This window comes from Amblyraja radiata, chromosome 6, assembly GCF_010909765.2.
Source record: "Amblyraja radiata isolate CabotCenter1 chromosome 6, sAmbRad1.1.pri, whole genome shotgun sequence".
NCBI classification, from domain to species: Eukaryota; Metazoa; Chordata; class Chondrichthyes; order Rajiformes; family Rajidae; genus Amblyraja; species Amblyraja radiata.
The window spans coordinates 76,400,527-76,422,232 of NC_045961.1; the positions used below are offsets into that span (position 1 = coordinate 76,400,527).

At 43.1% G+C, this 21,706-nt stretch overlaps 2 protein-coding genes across 2 annotated transcripts in view; one reads left to right on the forward strand and one right to left on the reverse strand.

Annotated features, from left to right (window-relative positions):
* Positions 1 to 713, reverse strand: part of pibf1 (progesterone immunomodulatory binding factor 1) — a 105,698-nt gene extending 104,985 nt beyond the window's left edge. The window contains exon 1 of the mRNA XM_033023027.1: positions 513 to 713. The gene's annotated coding sequence lies outside the window, so the exon portion shown is untranslated. The remainder of the gene's footprint in view (positions 1 to 512) is intronic.
* Positions 714 to 1,047: 334 nt separating this feature from the next.
* The window catches only part of dis3 (DIS3 homolog, exosome endoribonuclease and 3'-5' exoribonuclease), a 40,508-nt gene continuing 19,849 nt past the window's right edge, over positions 1,048 to 21,706 (forward strand). The window contains exons 1-9 of the mRNA XM_033023019.1: positions 1,048 to 1,473; positions 3,149 to 3,306; positions 4,582 to 4,778; positions 5,945 to 6,018; positions 12,725 to 12,892; positions 14,574 to 14,732; positions 17,978 to 18,091; positions 18,185 to 18,322; positions 21,361 to 21,507. Coding sequence (XP_032878910.1) covers positions 1,228 to 1,473; positions 3,149 to 3,306; positions 4,582 to 4,778; positions 5,945 to 6,018; positions 12,725 to 12,892; positions 14,574 to 14,732; positions 17,978 to 18,091; positions 18,185 to 18,322; positions 21,361 to 21,507 — 1,401 coding nt within the window. The 5' untranslated portion in view covers positions 1,048 to 1,227. The remainder of the gene's footprint in view (positions 1,474 to 3,148; positions 3,307 to 4,581; positions 4,779 to 5,944; positions 6,019 to 12,724; positions 12,893 to 14,573; positions 14,733 to 17,977; positions 18,092 to 18,184; positions 18,323 to 21,360; positions 21,508 to 21,706) is intronic.

Consider the following 21,706-nt stretch of genomic DNA (forward strand, 5'->3'; position numbering starts at 1 on the left):
AGCAATTATTTCCAGCCTTTGCTATTGTTTCTGTTTTGATCTGCATGATATCTAGTGCAAGTATCGAATGCCTCTCGAGGTCGGAGATAAGACATAAAATGCTGAAATGCTGACTCTCAGCGGGGTAGGCAGCATCTCTGGAGAGGTGACGTTTCGGGTGTCTCGACCCAAAACAGGGTCGAGATGCTGCCTGTTGTTGTGTCTATCGTCGGATAAACAGGGTCGAGATGCTCCCAGCATGTTGTGTCTATCTTCGGATATATCACACAAGCTATGAATACTGATCTATAGACCAAAGGGATAGCACATATGTCTATGGTTTAAGTGACGTTGTGAGTATGGGTGGAGGGACAGAGACCCTTCTTTGGACCCTAAACGGCACCAATTCCTTCTCTCCAGAGATGCTGCCTGTCCAGCATATTGTGTCTATATTCGATGTAAACCAGCATCTACAGTTCCTTCCACTTCCAGGTCGGAACCGTTCACCCTCGGCCCGCAGCTGCCTAACTCACTTGCAGTTGCACCGTTCACTCCCGAACCCTCGGCGTCCACTTACCGAGCGACTTGTCCTCTCCCCGACTGCAGCGACTTAAAAATGCCGCCGGAAAGCAGCGCTTGCCCGCCACCGACAGTACCCCAGCAACCGCCGCGTAACAGCCTCCCTCCTGGCCTGGAGGTCCGTGTGGAGCAGGCAGCGGCGGCTGTGCTGGAGGACCACGACCCGCAGCGCCCTCTATGCTGGAGGACCGCGACCCGCAGCGCCCTCTGTGCTGGAGGACCTCGATCCGCAGCGCCCTCTGTGCTGGAGGACCGCGACCCGCAGCGCCCTCTGTGCTGGAGGACCTCGATCCACAGCGCCCTCTGTGCTGGAGGACCACGATCAGCGCCCAGGAGGACCACGACTCACAGCGCCCTCCGTGCTGGAGGACCACGATCCACAGCGCCCTCTGTGCTGGAGGACCACGACCCACAGCGCCCTCCGTGCTGGTAGACCGCGATCCACAGCAAAGATCTATAGATCTTTGATCCACAGCTCCCTCTGTGCTGGAGGACCGCGATCCACAGCTCCCTCTGCTGGAGGACCGCGATCCACAGCTCCCTCTGTGCTGGAGGACCGCGTCTTCCGGAGCCCTCTGGACCCAACGTTTACCCCCCCCCCCTTCCTAGCTGATGCCTGCTCGTCGCTAGCGGCGGATTTTAATATCTCGTTTTATTTTGGAAGAATCAATGTTGAAGTCCAAAGTCTTCGTGAAGAAGACGAGGTCGGGAGGAGTGCTGAAGATCGTCCGTGAGCACTACCTGCGGGACGACATCGTGTGCGGCTGGCAGCCGTGCGAGGAGTGCGAGGCTCTGGCCCAGGACCAGGACCAGGCCCCTGACCGGGCCCACCTCAACGACGAGCCCCTCAGCAGCAGCGAGCTCTGCCCACAACCCCACTTCGTCCTGCCCGACACCAACGTGGTACTTCACCAGGTAGTTTACTTCTTCTGAAGAAACCTGAAACGCCACCCATTCCATCTCATCAGGGATGCTGCCTGTCCCACAACTACTCCAGCATTTTGTGTCTATCTTTGGAGTTTAGTTTATTGTTGTCACGTGTACCGAGGTACAGTGAAAAGCCCTGTGTGCTAACCAGTCAACCGAAAGACAATGTATGATTACAATCGAGCCATTGACAGTGTACAGATAGATGATAAGAATGCAAGTTAAAGCCAGTGAAGTCCGATCAAAGATGGTCCGAGGTTCTCCAAAGTGGTAGATAATAATTCAGGACTGCTCTAGTTGTGGTAGATGGTTCAGTTGCCTGATAGCAGCTGCGGGGAAAAAAACTCCCTTAATCTGGAGGTGTACATTTTCACATTTCTATACCTTTTGTCCAATGGGAGAGGGGAGAAGAGGGTGGCCGGGGTGCGACTCATCCTTGATTATGCTTCAAGCCTTGCCAAGGAACAAATGGGAGGGAGGGAGGTTGGTTTGTGTGTGACGGTCTGAGCTGCGTCCACAATTCTCTTCAATTTCATGTGGGCTGTAGTGTGGTAAGGAGGTCGATAGTGGGTTGAGGTTCACACAATTACACAGCATGGTAACGGGCCTTGCACTGACAAGACGCTTTTCCACGTTTGTCCCATTTGCCTGCATCTAGTCCCCCAACATACTTTTTCATCTGTATATCTGTATATTCTCCATGGCTGTAATATGTCTATATTCTCCAGACATACAAGTTTGTAGGTTAATCGGCCTGTTATAAATGTAAAATTGTTCCCAGTGTGTAGGATAGCGTTAAAGCGGGTATCACTGGTCGGTGTGGACTCGGTGAGCCAAAGGGCCTGTTTCTGTACTGTAGCTCTAAACTAAATAAACTACACATTATAGAGCGTGGTATTCCTTAAACGATTGTCAATATTTTGATTTTCCGTAACACAAACCCTTATATTCCTTTTGAATCACATGTTATAAGTGGAGATGCATTCCTACGGGAAGTTGCACTGTAAACAGTAATATCCCTATGGGTGCGTTGTCTCCAGGCCATTAGAATTATGTTTGTATTGTAGGGAGAAATGAAAAGATCGTTTAATTAACCAGAAATGACAGTTACATTTTTTGATAAAGTAACATTGTACAAGTTTCAATAGAAGAGGTTGACTTTTCAGTTTTCAAATAAATCTTGCGTGACTTCCTGCTGTAAAAGCAGCAGCCTGTGATCATTGTCCTTGGTAAACTAGTTAGTTTAGGGCTAATTTTGTTTAATCATAATTTTTGTAAGAGTTAATTTTTATTCTGTATCTCAAATATTTTGAAGATTTTGTTAGGGAGAATTTATATACGCCATTAGACTAGATTAATGGAAGGTGGGTAGGGGGGGATGGTTGTGGGGATTGCTGCATTTTACTGTTCATTTGGTTCATAGGAACATGTACAGTTGCTGTAGAAAACAAAATATCCTAACAACGGCTCCAAAGTCTGAAGAAGGCTCTCAACCCGAAACGTCACCCATTCCTTCTCTCGAGAGATGCTGCCTATCTCGCTGAGTTGCTCCAGCTTTTTGTGTCTTATCTTTGGCTCCGGAGTTGTTCTTTTCAATTCATATTTGTATATTTGGATGATTTACAGCAGTTCTTTTAAAATGTTTGCATTCACTTACTTTTAGATTGATATCCTTGAAGATCCTGCGATTCAGAATGTGATAATCCTGCAGACAGTGTTGCAAGAAGTCAGACATCGAAGTGCTCCAGTATACAAAAGAATCAAGGATGTAATTCACAACCCTGATAAGCATTTTTACACTTTCACAAATGAACATCACAAGTAAGCGATAGATAAAATAAAAATAGCTTTTGTGATTTAGACACAAATAATAGACTGTTACAAGTAAGGCTTTTTTTGCCTTTTATAAATAAAATTGCATGAAGGAATGTTAAAACTCATTTCCCTTTACTAAATAGGTCTTTGAGAATATATGGTGAGTTTATTCCCATTTGGCCCTAATTTAATTATTCTCAAAAGGATGACAGTTCAACTGTGTTTTGATGTGGCCGTATCATATTGTATCATCTTTCTCATTGCATAGATGGGGGTCATTCGGCCCAGTGAATATCCACCACCTCTCACAGAGATCACATTTACCCACTTGCTTTCTCTGTAACCTGACTGTTCTGCCAACGTAGGATTATTTACAGTAGCCAATTAGCCACCAATCAGGATACCTTTGGGATGTTGGAAAACTCAGAGCAAGCCCACATGGTCACAGGGAAAATGTACGTCTTTCCACACTGGCAGCTCTGGAGGTCACTATTAAACCCAGCATGCTGAAGTTTTGAGGAGTGACATATCAGTTGTGCCAATTTATTGACTGGGAATGTCACTGTAGATTTCTGCTAATGGCGCATGTTAGAATTAATGACTAATGTATGGTTGTGTGGAAATATGACAGAACTCTTGTCTGTTTGATCCTGTCCTCCCTCATCTCTCACTCTTACCTTTACCTTACTTTCCCTCTGCCTTTGTCTATAATCCATGGAAACAATATATCTGATCGATATGTGTGGTAATTGTGCCAAGCATTGTTGCTGGCAACATGTTTCCAAAAGAGAAATTCTCAAATACAAGTGAATAGTGGTAGACTCCCATAATCAATTCTGACTATTGTTTCATAATAATTAATTCATAATGATAGTAATTACAGTATTTCAGGTATCATCATATATCAATAAGACCACAGTTGCAGACTGAATAAAATAGCTCCACTAAACCTTGTGCTCTGTTGAATCATGATGTTAAATTTGGGGGGAGGGAAGCACTCTTAAGTGATAATATCATCACATTCCAGAGTGCAAAAAATTGTTATATATAATTTGATCTTCTGATTTTCAACACAATGGGTGCGTATCGATGACGTTCTTTGTAAATTTGTTGGTCCATTATTTTCTTATTCTGCATTCAATGAAAATTAGCCAGCGCTATTTCTGAAAAATATGTTGTTCTGGCAAGTGCAAATTGTCACCTGATAAGCATTTATATCTATGTTATTGGGAATTCAATATGAATCTATTTTAAAATCTGTAACATGTGTTGCCTCCTTAGAGATACCTACATAGAACAAGAACAAGGTGAAGGAGCAAACGACAGAAATGATCGAGCAATACGAGTAGCAGTGAAATGGTATAATGAGCATCTGAAAAAGTCACAAAACAGCAATGTGCACATTCAGGTTATCTTAATGACAAATGACAGAAAGAATAAAGAGCGTGCTGTTGAAGATGGCCTGACTGCATTTACTTGTAAGTATGAGAATGGAATTAGAGACGTTGTATCTGAGGAAAATTTGTTGGCAAGCCACTGAAATACTGATAGAAATCTGTATAAAATATGATATGTACTTGCAGAAATGGCAACAATGGTGAACAGTTTATCCCACTTACATTAAATAGACCAAGAGTACCAAATATTTAGACATGCTCAACACATCAAAATTGACAAACACATTTTGAAATTTTTGCCAGGTAATGGTGAGGGGAGTTGGTGGATGAAATGTAGATGGATGGGGAGGGGAATGCAAAGAGTGATTGGGGTCTGGAGGGGAGTATGAGAAAGGGGACGAAAATGGGAGAATTGGGAAGTGAGGTAACGGGAGGACATCACGGAGGTGAGGGTCACCTAAAATTGGAAAATTCCATTTTCATGCCAATTGGGCCACTAGTTCATAAGTTACAGGGGTAGAATTAGGCCATTCGGCCCATCGAGTCCACTCTGCCATTTAATCATGGATGATCTCCCTCCTAATCCCATTTTCCTGCCTTCTCCCCATAACCTTTGATACCTGTTCTAATCAAGAATTTGGCTCGCTCTGCCTTAAAAATATCTACTGATTTGGCCTCTACCGCATGAGTTCCACAGATTAACTACCCTTTGATGACCCAGGAAGAATATGATGCATTATTCCTCGAGTTTGCATTGGGCTTCATCCCGGGAGTGGAGAAGGCCAAGGATGGACAGTGTGAGAATGGCAAGGGGACTTCTTGGTCCACCTATGACCCATTGGCTCCTATCTCACTCCTCCCCCTCTTCTTTATATTGGCCATCTTCCCTCATCCCTCTCAGTCCAGATGCAACGTTGACTGAAATGTTGGCAATTCGTTTTTCCTTGCAGTTGCTTCTCAAACCATTGAGTTCCTCCACCAGATTGTTTATAACTTTACAATGCAGTTCCTACAGAGTTACTCTTGTACGTTTTAAGATTTTATGATATGGGATAATGTGAGAAAGTGGCATTGAGATAGAAGAACAACTATGATCTTACTACCTGTCTGCAGCCTTGAGCGGCTGAATGGCTTACTCTTCTTTCTGTTCTCTGATCGTTCCATAGAGGATAATCTTTCCTTGGGTTGTTTTATGATTCTGTATGGTTCAATAATGAAACCTCTTTCCCACCACATCTTGCTTTTAGGTGATGAATATATCAAAAGTTTGGCTGGAAATCCTGAACTAATTGATAGACTGGCTTGCATTTCTGATGCTACTGTAAGTACTTTGGAAAGATTTGCATTATGAATTAATGGGACAGGGCTTATTATTTATAGTGTCCCAAGAAATCTTATTTGGCTGCTGAGAAACATGAAAATGATCAAATCAATATTATAAGCAGTGTGGCGTTGCAGATCATCAAGTTTGTCCTTGCTGAGTAATCAAGATCAGCCGATGTACAGTCTGGCTTATTTGTCCATAATATATCCTTATTTTTCATTGATGCACCAGAAATTGGTAAGGATAGAAATGGTAGGATAGAATTTATCATCGGCCCAGAAGTTGTCATCTTCTACACAAAATCACAATAATAATGAATGGAAGTAAACTAACACAGTGATTCCAGCATTTACAGGGCCTTCAAAGATCCAAGGCATTCAAGTCATACAGTGGTACAGCAGAGAAATGGGTTGTTTCAGCTCAACTTGTTCACACGGACTGATGTTTATCTATACTAATCCAATTTGCCCACATTAGGCATATATCCCTTATTCATCCAAATACCACTTTGGTGGCTTGTTCGATATAACCGCCATATTCTGTATGGAACAATTTGCCCTCAAAACATTTTTAAAGCTTAAATCTATGGCCTATAGTTTTGGACACCTCCATCATAAGAAAATTACTTTGACAATTTACCCTATCTATATCCCTCATAATATTACAAACCTCAATAAGGTTTCCCCCCAGCATCCTACGATTCAGTGAAAATAAAACAAGCCTATCTAATCTCCTCTTGGAAGTAAATCTTGTATGAAAATATCCTGGCTGAAGCACTGCTATCTGCTAACACTGCTATCCATCTTGCAAGCCTCACTCAGAGTTAGGCTGTTCAGACCAGATGCAGAGTTATTTTTCAAACCTTCAATAACATTTAAAATCTTGGTAGCGTTAAAATCTTTTTTAATTTAAAAAAAATAGTCTGAGCTATCTCATGCTAAATTGACTGAAATCTGCTTTATTATTGATAACGATGAGTTGAAATTTAAAGTCCTGGTCTAGATTTTCTATTCTGATGGGATAGCCCACCTCAGCAGTTCTGACTGAGCCGCTTGCCTAAACCCTTCCTATCTGTATAATAAACATTTGAAGTTTCCTAAGCTCCCTTTCCTTCCGGTAAATCTCTTTATACCAGAAGTAACACAATTAGTTTTATTGACCCTAACATTAACCTTCCCCTTAAAATTCACACTAGATTTTCTTTCATTGAATACAAATTCTTGCACTCTTTCTAAAATTCAAAAACTTTTGTTCTTCGTGCCTTTCTAATAAATTGTCAACTCAATTGAGAAGCTGGCAAACTGAAAATCTATCCTGACTGAAGCCATCCATAAACTATTATCAACACTTTCATCCACACTGGGATTTATTTGATGGGCCAATATGCTTGGACCCCAGCACAACATGACCCTAATCACTGGAACTACAGGTAGTTCTGCTATAATGGGTGTTTTCATACTGTGAATTGGAAATTGACAAGCAGAAAGAAGAGCTGTCTTGCAAAAATGTCTTGGAAATAAAACAGTAATCGGACACCATTGCCTCTTTTTAATCAGTAAGGGAGTTAGGGGTTACGGGGAGGTGGCAGGGGAATGGGGTTGAGAGGGAAAAATAGATCAGCCATGATTGAATGGCTGACTTGATGGGCCAAATGGCCTAATTCTGCTCCTAGAATTTATAAACATGAACATAATGTTGATGTTACACATCAAGTGTCTACTGAAATTGACAAGCAATTGCTTCTATTGACACTTGTGCAATGAAACTACGAAAACAAAGTAACATACCTTGCAGTAACAAAAATAAACATATAGCTATTAAAGACTTTATTTTTGAAAATAATGCTGAAAAAAACTTTTGTTACTGCAAGCCTGAAACCTCCTAGTCCTAAAGCCCCTGTCTCACGGTGCGAGCCCACCCACGAGTGATCCCGAGTGAAAGAAAAAATCAAACTCGTGGTTTTCTACGAGATTCCAAGTTGATGTTCACGAGTTTAAACGAGTTCCCACGTGTATGTCTAATTTTGCCGTTTACTTCTCATTTCTGCGATGTACCAAGTTCCTCTCCCGAGTTACTCTTGAGCCAACAACGACTACCGACGTGTGGAAAAATCATCATATGGTAAAAATGATGTCATGCAGTTTTTTTTCCACTATAAAAAGCCTCCCATGTTTAAATTTCTTAGGGTTATGGAATCAAGGGATATGGGGAGAAAGCAGAAACTGGGTACTGATTTTGGATGATCAGCCATGATCATATTGAATGGCAATGCTGGCTCGAAGGGCCGAATGTGATCACTTCCATTATGTAGAAAGTCTCAGAATGTTAGAGATTCCATTCCGTTTACATTGCGCTTTGTGCAGGGATCAAATCTTAGCCCAAAGTGTACATTAGGCTGCGAGCATTAATTTCAAAACTTCAAATTATTTCAAACAGTGTTTTATCCAAACAATGGATCAGGGCAGATGCCAGCCCCTTTAAACATCACGGACAGCTCAGTGTGAAGTGGTGCTGGAATTATATATGTGAAATAGTCTTGGGAATTTTATTATAGATCCTAAATGCTCTATTTAAATTTTAGGTTGTTTAGTTTGTTGTGAAGTGGCGCCGGATTTAACACCTCAGTCTATTAAAATTGAATGATCTCACTGAACGAAAACATGCAATATGTTTCCAGGCAAATATCCAGTGGTTGAGAATTAAAGAGCAGTCATTTTAAACGGGAGGGTGTAGTCAATAATACAGTAACCAAATTATATTTATTCATTGCTAGAGAGGACGATGTAAACATAGTGAGGTTAGTGAGCAGCCTCTAACATTACGCTCCTCGTACTGTTCTGTTGTGTAGGAAGGAACTGCAGATGCTGGTTTACCTCGACGATAGACACCTGGAGTAACTCAGAGGGTCAGACAGCATCTCTGGAGTGAAGGAATGGGTGACGTTTCGGATCGCGACTCTCCCGGTTGCTACCTGGACCTACCTGATCTCCCGGTTGCCAAACACTTCCCATACACTGACCTTTCTGCCCGAGGTCTCCTCCAGTCAGAGTGAGGCTAAATGCAAATTGGAGGAACAGCATTTCATATTTCGCTTGGGCAGCTTACAGCCCAGTGGTATGAATATTGATTTCTCTCACTTCAAGTAACCCCGGCATTCCCTCTCTGTCTATCCCTGCTCCACCCAAGTCGCACCAGCTGCTCGTTTTTACCCAACGAACAGCGAACAATCATCTGTTTCCTTTATGATCGTTACTTTTTTGCATTCATTGTTCTTTATCTCTCTAAAATACATCATCATCTATATCTTTCGTTTCCCTTACCAGTCTGTCGAAGAGTCTTTACCTGAAACATCACCCATTCCTTCTCTCCAGAGATGCTGCCTGTCCCGCTGAGTTACTCCAGCTTTTTGTGTCTATCGTCGCCCTTCTTCAGACTGTTCCGTTGTATTGACCGAAAACAAACGATGTGACAGTACCGGCGACTTAATGAATGAAATGGAGACACGCGGAATTAAATGGACTTGGAATAACTGGGGCGGTGGGGTTTTATCGAAAAGTGACTACATGAAATCGGTGGAAGGAAACGAGCAGGCGAGGTTTCGGGTCAGGGTCCTTCTTCAGACTCCATGACCCGCTGAGTTCTTCCAGCTGTCAATGGAGACGTGGGGACCACAGATGCTGGCATGTTGAGCGAAACACAAAGTGTTGGAGCAACTCGATGGGCTGAATGGCCTAATTCTGCTCCTATGACATGAACTCACGAAGTGTCGAAGTAAGCCAGCGGGACAGGCAGCATCTGTGGAGGGAATGGATAGGCAACGTTTCGGATCGGGTCCCTTTTCGAGCCGAATCAACGTCTGTCCAATCCCTCTGCTGATGTTGCCTGTCCCGCTGAGTTACTCCAGCGCTGTGTGAGTTCCTCCAACACTTAACCATATAACCATATAACAATTACAGCACGGAAACAGGCCATCTCGACCCTTCTAGTCCGTGCCGAACACGTATTCTCCCCTAGTCCCATATACCTGCGCTCAGACCATAACCCTCCATTCCTTTCCCGTCCATATAACTATCCAATTTATTTTTAAATGATAAAAACGAACCTACCTCCACCACCTTCACTGGAAGCTCATTCCACACAGCCACCACTCTCTGAGTAAAGAAGTTCCCCCTCATGTTACCCCTAAACCTCTGTCCCTTAATTCTCAAGTCATGTCCCCTTGTTTGAATCTTCCCTACTCTCAGTGGGAAAAGCTTATCCACGTCAACTCTGTCTATCCCTCTCATCATTTTAAAGACCTCTATCAAGTCCCCCCTTAACCTTCTGCGCTCCAAAGAATAAAGACCTAACTTGTTCAACCTTTCTCTGTAACTTAGTTGCTGAAACCCAAGCAACATTCTAGTAAATCTCCTCTGTACTCTCTCTATTTTGTTGACATCCTTCCTATAATTAGGCGACCAAAATTGTACACCATACTCCAGAATTGGCCTTACCAATGCCTTGTACAATTTTAACATTACATCCCAACTTCTATACTCAATGCTCTGATTTATAAAGGCCAGCACACCAAAAGCTTTCTTTACCACCCTATCTACATGAGATTCCACTTTCAGGGAACTGTGCACAATTATTCCAAGATCCCTCTGTTCACCTGCATTCTTCAATTCCCTACCATTTACCATGTACGTCCTATTTTGATTTGTCCTGCCAAGATGTAGCACCTCACACTTATCAGCATTAAACTCCATCTGCCATCTTTCAGCCCACTCTTCCAACCGGCATAAATCTCTCTGTAGACTTTGAAAATCTACGTCATCATCCACAACACCACCTATCTTAGTATCATCTGCGATCTTACTAATCCAATTTACCACACCATCATCCAGATCATTGATGTCCATGACAAACAACAGTGGACCCAACACAGATCCCTGTGGCACCCCACTAGTCACTGGCCTCCAACCTGACAAACAACCATCCACCATTACTCTCTGGCATCTCCCATTCAGCCACTGTTGAATCCATCTTGCTACTCCACCATTAATACCCAACCATTGAACCTTCTTAACCAACCTTCCGTGAGGAACCTTGTCAAAGGCCTTACTGAAGTCCATATATACAACATCCACGGCTTTACCCTCATCAATTTCCCGAGTAACCTCTTCAAAAAATTCAAGAAGATTAGTCAAACATGACCTTCCAGGCACAAATCCATGTTGACTGTTCCTAATTAGACCCTGTTTATCCAGATGCTTATATATATTATCTCTAAGTATCCTTTCCATTAATTTGCCCACCACTGACGTCAAACTAACAGGTCTATAATTGCTAGGTTTACTCTTAGACCCCTTTTTAAACAATGGAACAACATGCGCAGTACGCCAATCCTCCGGCACTATTGCTGTTTCTTTGTGTGTGTTTTATGATCATGATTCCAGCATCTGCAGTTTCTTGTCTCTACATAAACTAGGCCTCAGCAGCACTGAGTGTACCAACCGGGAGATTATGTTGCTGCTGCCAAAACACCAGATGCCATTGTATGTGTGGGAAACGAGGTGTCCAGGGAGACAGATTCAAAGTGCTGGAGTAACTCTGCGGGACAGGCTGCTACTCTGGACATTTATAAAGCATTACACTTTGGAACACAAGGAACTACAGACTGGTTTACGAAAAAAAACAAAGTGCTGGAGTAACTCAACGTGTCAGGCAGTGTCTGTGGAGAACATGGACAGGTGATGTTTCGGGTGAATGAAGGGTCCAAAGTTTGAAGAAGGATTCCGACCCGAAACGTCACCTATCCAACTTCTCCGGAGATGACTAATCTTCAACATTTCACTTCTGGCACTCAGGCCAAACCCACGGTAGACTCATGAGTCACTACGGTAAACTCACGGGCTACTACGTTCTTACAACGAGTTTAAAAGTTTAAAATTTTCACTTCAAGAGTAAATTTGACTCGTGAAAATCTTTAATCATGTTGAAAGATTTTCATGAGTTAACAAGTTTCCCGGGTACCTGCCGTTAGCGTTACGAGTCGCTAAGTTACGTCCACGAGTTCCGACGTTCCCGCTACGTTAATTCGACGTGATTACCATGAGTTTGAGTTGTTTTAAACTCGGGGTCACTCGTGGGTGGACTCGCACTGTGAGACGGGTTTTATGCCTTTTTTTTCTCTCATTGATATAATTGTATTTATAATGTGGTTTTCTATAATCCATGGTTTTTGAGGAATGCAACTATCATATTATAGCAGAACTTACCTGTACCCGAGTCACTGCCCGGATTAGATATCACATTTTCCACACTATTAAACACGGCCAGATTTAACACAGCTTACTTTTTGCTAAACTCAGCCACACACCTCTTGTCCAAAAGCTGCTTATCAGTTTTCAAACTAGGACCTTAGCAATTAAAAAAATTTTTTTCTTGAATATTTTTGTTTCAACTGCAAAGTAGTTTGTCTCCTTTTCAGTCCAAGTGGATAGAGGCCTCCCTTTCCTCGTCTCCCAAATAGGAAGTTTTTTGTAAATTTATCATTGTAGCTTTGCATTGGTGGGTGCTTTCTCGTATACAGCCCGAGTTCGATGAACTGCAATGGGAAATGAGTGAAAACATCTTTTAATATGAAGTACCTTACACAGTATTGAGAACTTGTAGTGATTGACTCATTTAGTGTTAATAACAAATATTTTTTTTATTGTAGAAAGAAATAGAGAGCAGTAAGCTGATTTTTACAGAACATTTGGCTCTGTCCAAAATACAACAAGGTTTGAAGTCTAATTCTTACCTCCAAGGAACCTTTCGAGCCAACAGAGACAATTATCTGGAAGCTACAGTCTGGGTCCATGGTGAAGAAGGAAAAAGCAAAGAGGTGAATCTTTATTTCTTTGGATCCCTTCATCTGATGTTTAGTTTAGAAAATGTGTTGGAACTTTTAATTTCTGAGGGAATTCTGTGATCGTTTGGGTTTCCAATTTGGATCCCTTTAAATTTGGTTCAGTGGAAGTCTGTTTCCTATGGCAACAAGGGTTGAACATGAATGAGATTTGACAGTGTTACTCCACATCTAAATTATCAACCCCACGGTGTAAATTATCTTTCCTGATTTTTTTAAGTTACTTATGAAATTTTCATTGCCAGTAAAGCACTGCATGATGGTCCATTACTTAATCTAGGGAAAAAAATAAGAAGCCTTTGCCATTACATGTTCTACGAATTAGGATATCCCTCATGTTCTCAAATTTGTAAATTTTTAATCAAATTCAGTATTTTTCTAGTTCAACCATAGACAATAAGTGCAGGAGTAGGCCATTCGGCCCTTCGAGCCAGCACCGCCATTCACTGTGATTGTGGCTGATCATCCATAATCAATACCCCGTTCCTTCTCCCCATATCCTCTGACTCCACTATCTTTAAAAGCTCTATCTAGCTCTCTCTTGAAAGTATCCAGAGAACTGGCCTCCACCCCCTCTAGGGTAGGTAGAGTAGGCAGTGGCAGCAGCCTGTCAGTAGCGCGTTAGTTTTTTCAACTTTTTAATTTTTTTTAGTATGTTTTAAAGTATGTTTTTGATGTTTCTCGGTGTGTTTTGTGTGGGGGGTGGTGTGGGGGGGTAAGGGGGAAACCGTTTCGGCTGCCTCCTCCACGGAGAGGCGACTTTTTCCAGGTAGCCTCCCCCGTGGCCTAACAGCAAGGATCGGCGCGGCCTTTCCCGGAGACGCGCCCGGGGCTTCAGCGGCGGGTGCAGCGTGGACTCTCGGCGTGGAGCAGGTGAGCCATCGCTGGAGGGGAGCGCTCCGTTTCACTGGCCCGGGGCAGCCGGCAGCCTGAAGCCGCGGTCTGCACAGCTCCAGCTGGCGCGGCGTCTACAGGGAAGAAGAAGCCATCACTGCCGGCCCGCGGCCAACTTCTACCGCGGGTCCGGCATGGACTTACCATCACCCCTGGAGCGGAGCATCGACCACCGGCCCTGCGGTCTGCGGTGCTTCTGGCTGCGGCGCGGCGCGGCGGGAACCTTAAATCTTCGACCGCCGGACTGCGGCCTACACTAGCCTGAAGCCGCGGTCTCCGGTGGGGAAGAGCCGATCCGGGACTTACCTTGCCTTTGACTTTGTCCCTTACCATCTGGACGCCCGCAGCAATGGCTGCGGAGGGTGGAGGTCCCGACCACGGGGGGAAATGGAGGAGGTCTGGCCAAGCTCTGTGCCTTCCACCACAGTGATGAATGCTGTGGTGGATGTTTGTGTTATCTTTTTATTGTGGTTGTGTGTTCTTTATTATTGTACCGCTGCTGACAACCCATAATTCCACCGACCCTGGTTGTGAGGCAATAAATTCTATCAATCAATCAATCAATCTCTGAGGCACAGAATTCCACAGAACTAATAATGTGATGTACACATCACACTAAGTAGCTTCTATAGGGTGTTTTCAATTGAATATCACCAATGTAATAGATAAATGTATAAAGCACTGTACACAATACTTACTATTTATACTAAGTAACTTAGAAACTTGGTGAAAACAAATTAATATTGGATTTGACTTATTGCAGATCCTTATTCAGGGGCTGAAGCATCTAAATCGTGCTGTTCATGAAGATACAGTAGCCGTAGAATTGCTGCCCAAAGAAATGTGGATTGCACCATCAGCAGTTGTACTTCAAGATGAAGGACAAGTTGAAGAAGATGGAGAGGATGAGCAAGAACGACTTGTAAGATCTAATGCTGTGCCCATTTACTGCATTGCTAGTATAATGTTAGGAAGTAGACATAATAACAAGAATTTAATTTGGCCAAATTGACCAATATCCAAATTATTATTATTATGTAAACGTCAGTAATTGTCTTTGTAAGCATTGTTTTTTTTTGGTGAGGGGTTGTGGCGTAGGTAGTGGACTGAAGACTGCATTTTAAAATGGCAAAAGATTAAATTTTTGGGGGATGGAACCAGACATAATGATGCCATAACACCAGCAGCAAGTCACTTACTACTTACTCACCATTGATTGATGTACAAATAAAATGTTCTCACGAAATTCTCATCCAATTGATTTGATCCATACCAAAAAAAGCCTTTGGTGACATAGGCATCACATGAGATGTAATAAACCAAGCAGTTTTTAACGCCTCTGGCAATCTCTCCTCCACAGCCTCTAATCTTATAGTTTCCCAACCCTGCACTACCCATTTCAATCTCCTTCGCAAAATCCATGAACAGGACTGCCCTGACAGACATATTGTTCTGCCTGCTCTTGCCCTATCGATCTCCTCTCCAATCCCTTGATTATATTGTGTCTCCCTTTGTGAAGTCCCCTCCAACCTACATCCAAGACACCTTACACACTCCTCACCACTTCAATAACTTTTGATTCAGGACCCCATCTTTACCAGGAACACTCACTCCCTTTACACTTCCATTCCTTATCAGACAGGTATTGGGGCCCTGCTGTTCTTTCTTGAGCAGAGACACAATCATTTTCTCTCAACTAACACTCTTCTCTGCTTGGCGTAACTTGCTCTCACCCTTAATATCCTCTTTTTTGAATCCCCGCCCTATTTTCAAGTCAGAAGTGTAGCCATAGGCATTTGCATGGACACCAGCTATGCCATTCTTTTTTGTTGGTGATACAAGAGATACAAGATACATTTATTTGTCACATGTGCCAGTTGGCACAGTGAAACGTGTCACCATACAGCCATACAATGTGACTTTGCATACTCCTTGTTCCAAACATACCCTGGCATCATTCTCCAACTCCATGCAACATTGACGACTGTATCGGGGCCACCTCCAGCACCTGCACAGTACTGATTGATTTCATCAACTTTACTGCCAACTTCCACCCTGCCCTCAAATTCACTTGGACTCTCTGACACTTCTCTCCCCTTTCTCGATCTCTCGGTCTCCAAGACATTGAATAGACTATGAACTAACGTCTGTGCAAAGCCACTGATTCTCACAGCTTCCTTGACTATACCTCCTCCAACCATGCCTCTTACAAGGACTCCATATCTTGCTATCAGTTTGCTCTCAATTTGTCTATCTCTGTCACATCTGCTTCCAAAATGAGGCCTTAAACTCCAGGACATTTAAGATGTCCTCAGCTGTTGTGGATGGAATCCTCACCCATATCTCCTCTATATAATGTAGTTCTGCTCTCACCTCCAGCCGGCACAAGGATAGAATTCATTGATAGTTGTCAGTTTTGATCCTACCAGCTCCTTGTTTCACTCATCCTTTCCCTTTTAACGACCTTTCCCAGGTACTTTCCTCTGCAACTCCAAGAGATATAACACTTGTCCAGACATCACCTCTCTCACTTCCATCCAGGGACCCCAGCAGCCTTTCCATGTGAGGTATAGATTAACATGCACCTCTTACCACATGCACCGTTTCTACTGCATTTGGTGCTCCCAATATGGCCTCATACATCAGCGAGACCAAGCAGACTAGGCAAATTTTTTACTGAATAATTATGCTCTGTCAGCCAGCTCTGTTAGATCGCCTGGTTGCTAACCATGTTAACTCATGTTCCCGTTCCCATACTAAGCTTTCTGTCTTTGGCCTCTATTGCCAGAATGAGGCAACATGCAAACTGAAAGAACAGCACCTCATTTTCCACTTTGGTATCTTACAACTCAACGATGTGAACATTGGATTCTCCAATGATAATACCTTCCTTCCCCCCCAGCTCTCTCTTCCCTGCACCAGTGCACATATTTCCCACCATCATGTCACTCTGGTCCTTTCCTGTTTTTTTATGTTTATCTTCCATCGTCCACATACCTCTTTTATCTCCCCCCCCCCCCCCCCCTCTTTCCGCTCCCCTCGTCCTCTGTCACCCATATCCCACCCTCTGAATTTACATTTCACTCTTTTTTTCTCTAATCTGACATCTGTTTGTATCCTTTTCACCTCTAGTCATTGTCACTTACTGTACTCATTTGCCAATTCTCCCCCTCGCCTGCCTCCACCTATCACTTCACAGGCTTGTTCCACCCCCACGTCTCTCTTCCACCTTCCTCCCCTCCTACTCCAATCAGTCTGAAGAAGGAAGGTACACAAAATTGCTGGAGAAACTCAGCGGGTGCAGCAACATCTATGGAGCGAAGGAAATAGGCGACGTTTCGGGCCGAAACCCTTCTTCTGAAGAAGGACTCTGACCCAAAATGTTATCTGTACATTTGATCTACAGATGCTGCCTAAAGGGCCTGTCCCACTTTTACGACCTTTACAGGCGACTGCTGGCACCCGTGATAGGTCGCCGACATTTTCAACATGTTGAAAATTCAGCGGCGACCAGAAAGACTCTGGAGACCTCTCACGACCATACAGGCTGTATGGTCGAGAGAGGTCTCCTATGGTAGTGAGAGGTCACCTGTGACATGTCGCCAGGGGTTGCTTGTATGGTCGTGAGAGGTCTCCTAAGGTGGTGAGAGGTCTCCAAAGAGTCATAGCGTCTTTCTGGTCGCCGCTGATTTTTCAACATGTTGAAAGTTTCGGCGACCTATCACGGGTGCTGGCAGTGGCCTGTAAAGGTCGCGTAAGTGGGACAGGGCCTTAACCCACTGAGTTGCTCCAGCACTTTGTTTTTTGAATTAAAATATTTAACTAAGTCCTATTAATTCAGGTTTATGGGATATGTTGGTGATTGTTGCTATTAACTTCAAAGTGATTGTCATTGGATTGGTGCCAGTTAAATTTCTAATCAGCAGATCAGAATAAATTTGGCAATCTGTACCATTGCGTTATCTTATCTTTTGACTTATTACCCATTTGATAAAAATGTGTACACTTAAATTTAAATATAAAGTTTATTTGCCTACAAAACGTTTTTACATGAAAATATTTTAATTGGATAATTTGAATCAATTAATTATCAAATTGTTCTGATCAGGAACATAATTCTAAAAGTTAATAAAGCGGCATTTAAAATGTTTGTATTCTTTCTTTAAGATGAAGAATGCTACAACTAAGAATTTTTCAAAGCCAACGGGTAGAGTTGTTGGGATAATTAAAAGGAACTGGAGACCATTCTGTGGCATGATTTCAAAGTCATTAATTAAAGAGGTGAGTCTATAGCAGTTTGGTTAATTTTATAAAGGGTAATTCTTGAATAGAAGTATACATGTCTACTACCTGTATTCTTATCTGTATTTCAAGTCAACAAGGCATTTGTTCACACCGGCAGACCGCAGGATCCCTAGGATTCGAATAGAAACGCGACAGGCCGAGACACTTGAGAAGCAGAGAATAATTGTTGTAATTGATGGTTGGCCAAGAAATTCTCGCTATCCCAATGTAAGTTTACCGGTTTCGCATTTTTGTTTTGTTTACAGAAGGAACGATTATAGGCTGTAATCAAAATAACATTAAGGCTCAAACTCAAGCAGTGTGTACAGTCCTCCATATTTAGAAAATTGTAATGATTCGGTATATCTATAATTTAACTAAAATAGCAAATATTTTGTTCTATGTTCACAATAGCTATATTAGCCAACCATCAGCTCTTGTGAGTTTGAAACAACAAATTAAAATTATTTAAAAATTAAGTATCAGCAACTAAGTGTAATTGGTCCCATGATGTAATTGCTCCACCTTATTATTTATTCTGCGTTAATGGATGGCTACATATTTTATTACATTGTAGAGCATTTGCCGTGTCCTTGAGCATTCAGTTCACCAATCTATATCGCTGTAGCTTTCCTCCATCTTTCTCACAGCTCACATTGCCACCTGGCTTTGTATTGTCAGCAAACCTGAATGTATTCCAGTTGATCCCTTTGACCAAATTATTGTTAAATATTGTGAACAATTTGGACTCCAGCATCAATCCCTATAGATTACACAGGAGACAACCTCCCAACCTTTATTTATGAAGGGAAGTGGCATGGTGAGCCTCACCCCAGTGATAGGGAACCTAGAGCTCTTAAAGATAGCAGAGTCAAGGGATATGGGGAGAAGGCAGGAATGGGCTGGCTCGAAGGGCCAAATGACTTACTGCATCTATTGTCTATATTGTTTTTTGGTGAGGATTCAACAGGATAAGATTTATACGCATTTGGAAGCGAATGGAGTAAATAGGGAAAGTCGGCATGGCTTTGTCTGCGGCAGGTCACGTCTTGACTAACTAGTTTGTGTGAAATGAGATGGTAACAAAGTTGATGGATGAGGGTAAGGCAGCGGATTTTGACTACATGGATTTTAGTAAGGTATTTGATAAAATCCATATTATAATAATAATAATAAATTTTATTTATGGGCGCCTTTCAAGAGTCTCAAGGACACCTTACAAAAATTGAGCATGTAGAGGAAAAACATGTAAGGGGAATGAAATAAATAGTAGAGACATGACTAGTACACAAAGTAAAGACAGAATTCAATACAAAACACAGTATGAGGCAATTAATGCACAGATGAAAAGGGACGGGGACGTGGGGCTAAGGATAGGCAGAGGTGAAGAGATGGGTCTTGAGGCAGGACTGGAAGATGGTGAGGGACATGGAATTGCGGATCAGTTGGGGGAGGGAGTTCCAGAGCCTGGGAGCTGCCCTGGAGAAGGCTCTGTCCCCAAAACTGCGGAGGTTGGACTTGTGGATGGAGAGGAGACCGGCTGATGTGGATCTGAGGGACCGTGAGGGTTGGTAGGGGGAGAGGAGGTCAGTGAGATATGGGGGGGCCAGATGGTGGAGGGCTTTGTAGGTGAGGACCAGGATTTTGTAGGTGATCCGGTGGGAGATGGGAAGCCAGTGAAGTTTTTTGAGGACTGGAGTGATGTGATGCCAGGATTTGGTGTGGGTGATGAGTCGGGCGGCTGCGTTCTGGACCAGTTGGAGTCGGTTGATGTAGGTGGAGCTGATGCCAAGGAGAAGTGAGTTGCAATAATCCAGTCGGGAGGAGATGAAGGCATGGATGAGTCTTTCAGCAGCAGGCGGTGTGATAGAGGGTCTGAGTTTGGCGATGTTGCGGAGATGAAAGAAGGAGGTTTTAATGACATGGCGGATGTGAGGCTCAAGGGAGAGGGTGGAATCAAAGATCATGCCAAGGTTGCGGGCCTGGGGAGATGGGGAGACAGTGGTGCCGTCGATGGTGAGAGTGGGGTTATTGATTTTGCTGAGTGTGGCTTTGGAGCCTATGAGGAGGAATTCTGTCTTATCGCTGTTGAGTTTGAGGAAATTATGTTGCATCCAGGTTTTTATAGCTGACAAACAGGAGTTGATATGGAAGAGGGGGGGGGTTGTGGGGGGATTTGGTGCCAAGGTAAATCTGGGTGTCATCAGCGTAACAGTGGAAGTCCAGATTGAAGTGGCGGAGTATCTGACCAAGGGGGAGGATGTAGATGATGAGGAGGAGGGGGCCGAGTACGGAGCCTTGGGGAACGCCTTGAGTGACTGCGGCTGTAGCAGAGGTGTGGTTGTGGAGAGAGATGAAGTGGGATCTGTTGGAAAGGTAGGAACGGAGCCAGCTGAGTGCAGAGCCTTCAATGCCGAGGTCTTTGAGTCTGGTGAGCAGGATGTTATGGTTCACTGTATCGAAGGCTGCGCTCAGGTCGAGGAGGATGAGGATGTTGAGGGAACCAGTGTCAGCAGAGGTGAGGAGGTCGTTGAGGACTTTGAGGAGAACAGTTTCTGTGCTATGGAGGGGGCGAAAGCCAGATTGGAGGGGTTCAAGTAGGTTATACGCAAGGATATTGGCAGGCTGATCCAGAAGATGAAGATGCATGGGATTCCAAACTAGCTTACCCAATGTAGTTACAGAAAGTGAAGAAGGCTGTCAAAGGTACAGCCGTATTTAAATCAGTTCTAGATATGGGCAGAGAAATGAGAGTTTAATCCAAGCAAGAGTCAGATGCCGCAGTTTGAGAGGTTGAATGTAAGGGGAAAATATGCAGTTAATGGCAAAATCTATTCATATACAGAAAGATCTTGGGGTCCAAGTCCATAGCATTCTGAAAGTGGCAACAGGAATAGATGGAGTGGTAAGGAAGACATATGGTATACTTGTCTTCATCAGTCAATGCATTGAGTATAAGAGTCAGGAATTGTCTAAAACCTGAAAATTCAACTAGAGCACGCCTTTGCTTGGCCAATAGCCCTCAACAGAAAGTATATCTGGTTAAGGTATTGGGAAGGAAATATATGGCTTGTCAGTTCTTATAGCTGAATAGGTTTCTGACACTTGTTATCGAGATGCATGCTTGCACCATAGCTGCCTGTGGCATGTACTAGAACATCCTTGGTCCCATCAGAATTATCCTCTCGATTCTGAAATCAGGAGAGAAAAAAGAAAATGGTAAAAACAGTATGATTTGAAAACTATACTGTGATTAACTTTTACAGGGCCACTTTGTCAGAAGTCTTGGGATCGCTGGCAGTAAAGAAACGGAAACTGAAGTTCTTCTGTTGGAGCATGATGTCCCCCATCTGCCTTTCTCACAGGCTGTTCTTAGTTTTCTACCTAAGATGCCTTGGGAAATCACAGAACAGGTATCGTGTTAAACACTACACATTATTTATGAAGTTAAAGATAATGATTTTGAAAGTAAAGAACATAAACTTAGCTATCTTGCCATTTGGACGTAAATATAGATAGAGGCATGTAATTTCATTCAGTTGAATTTAAGAAGCTTTTCTAACTGTTGTGGATGTTGGGCTAAAATGGGTCAAGGTTATTACAACCAGGAAT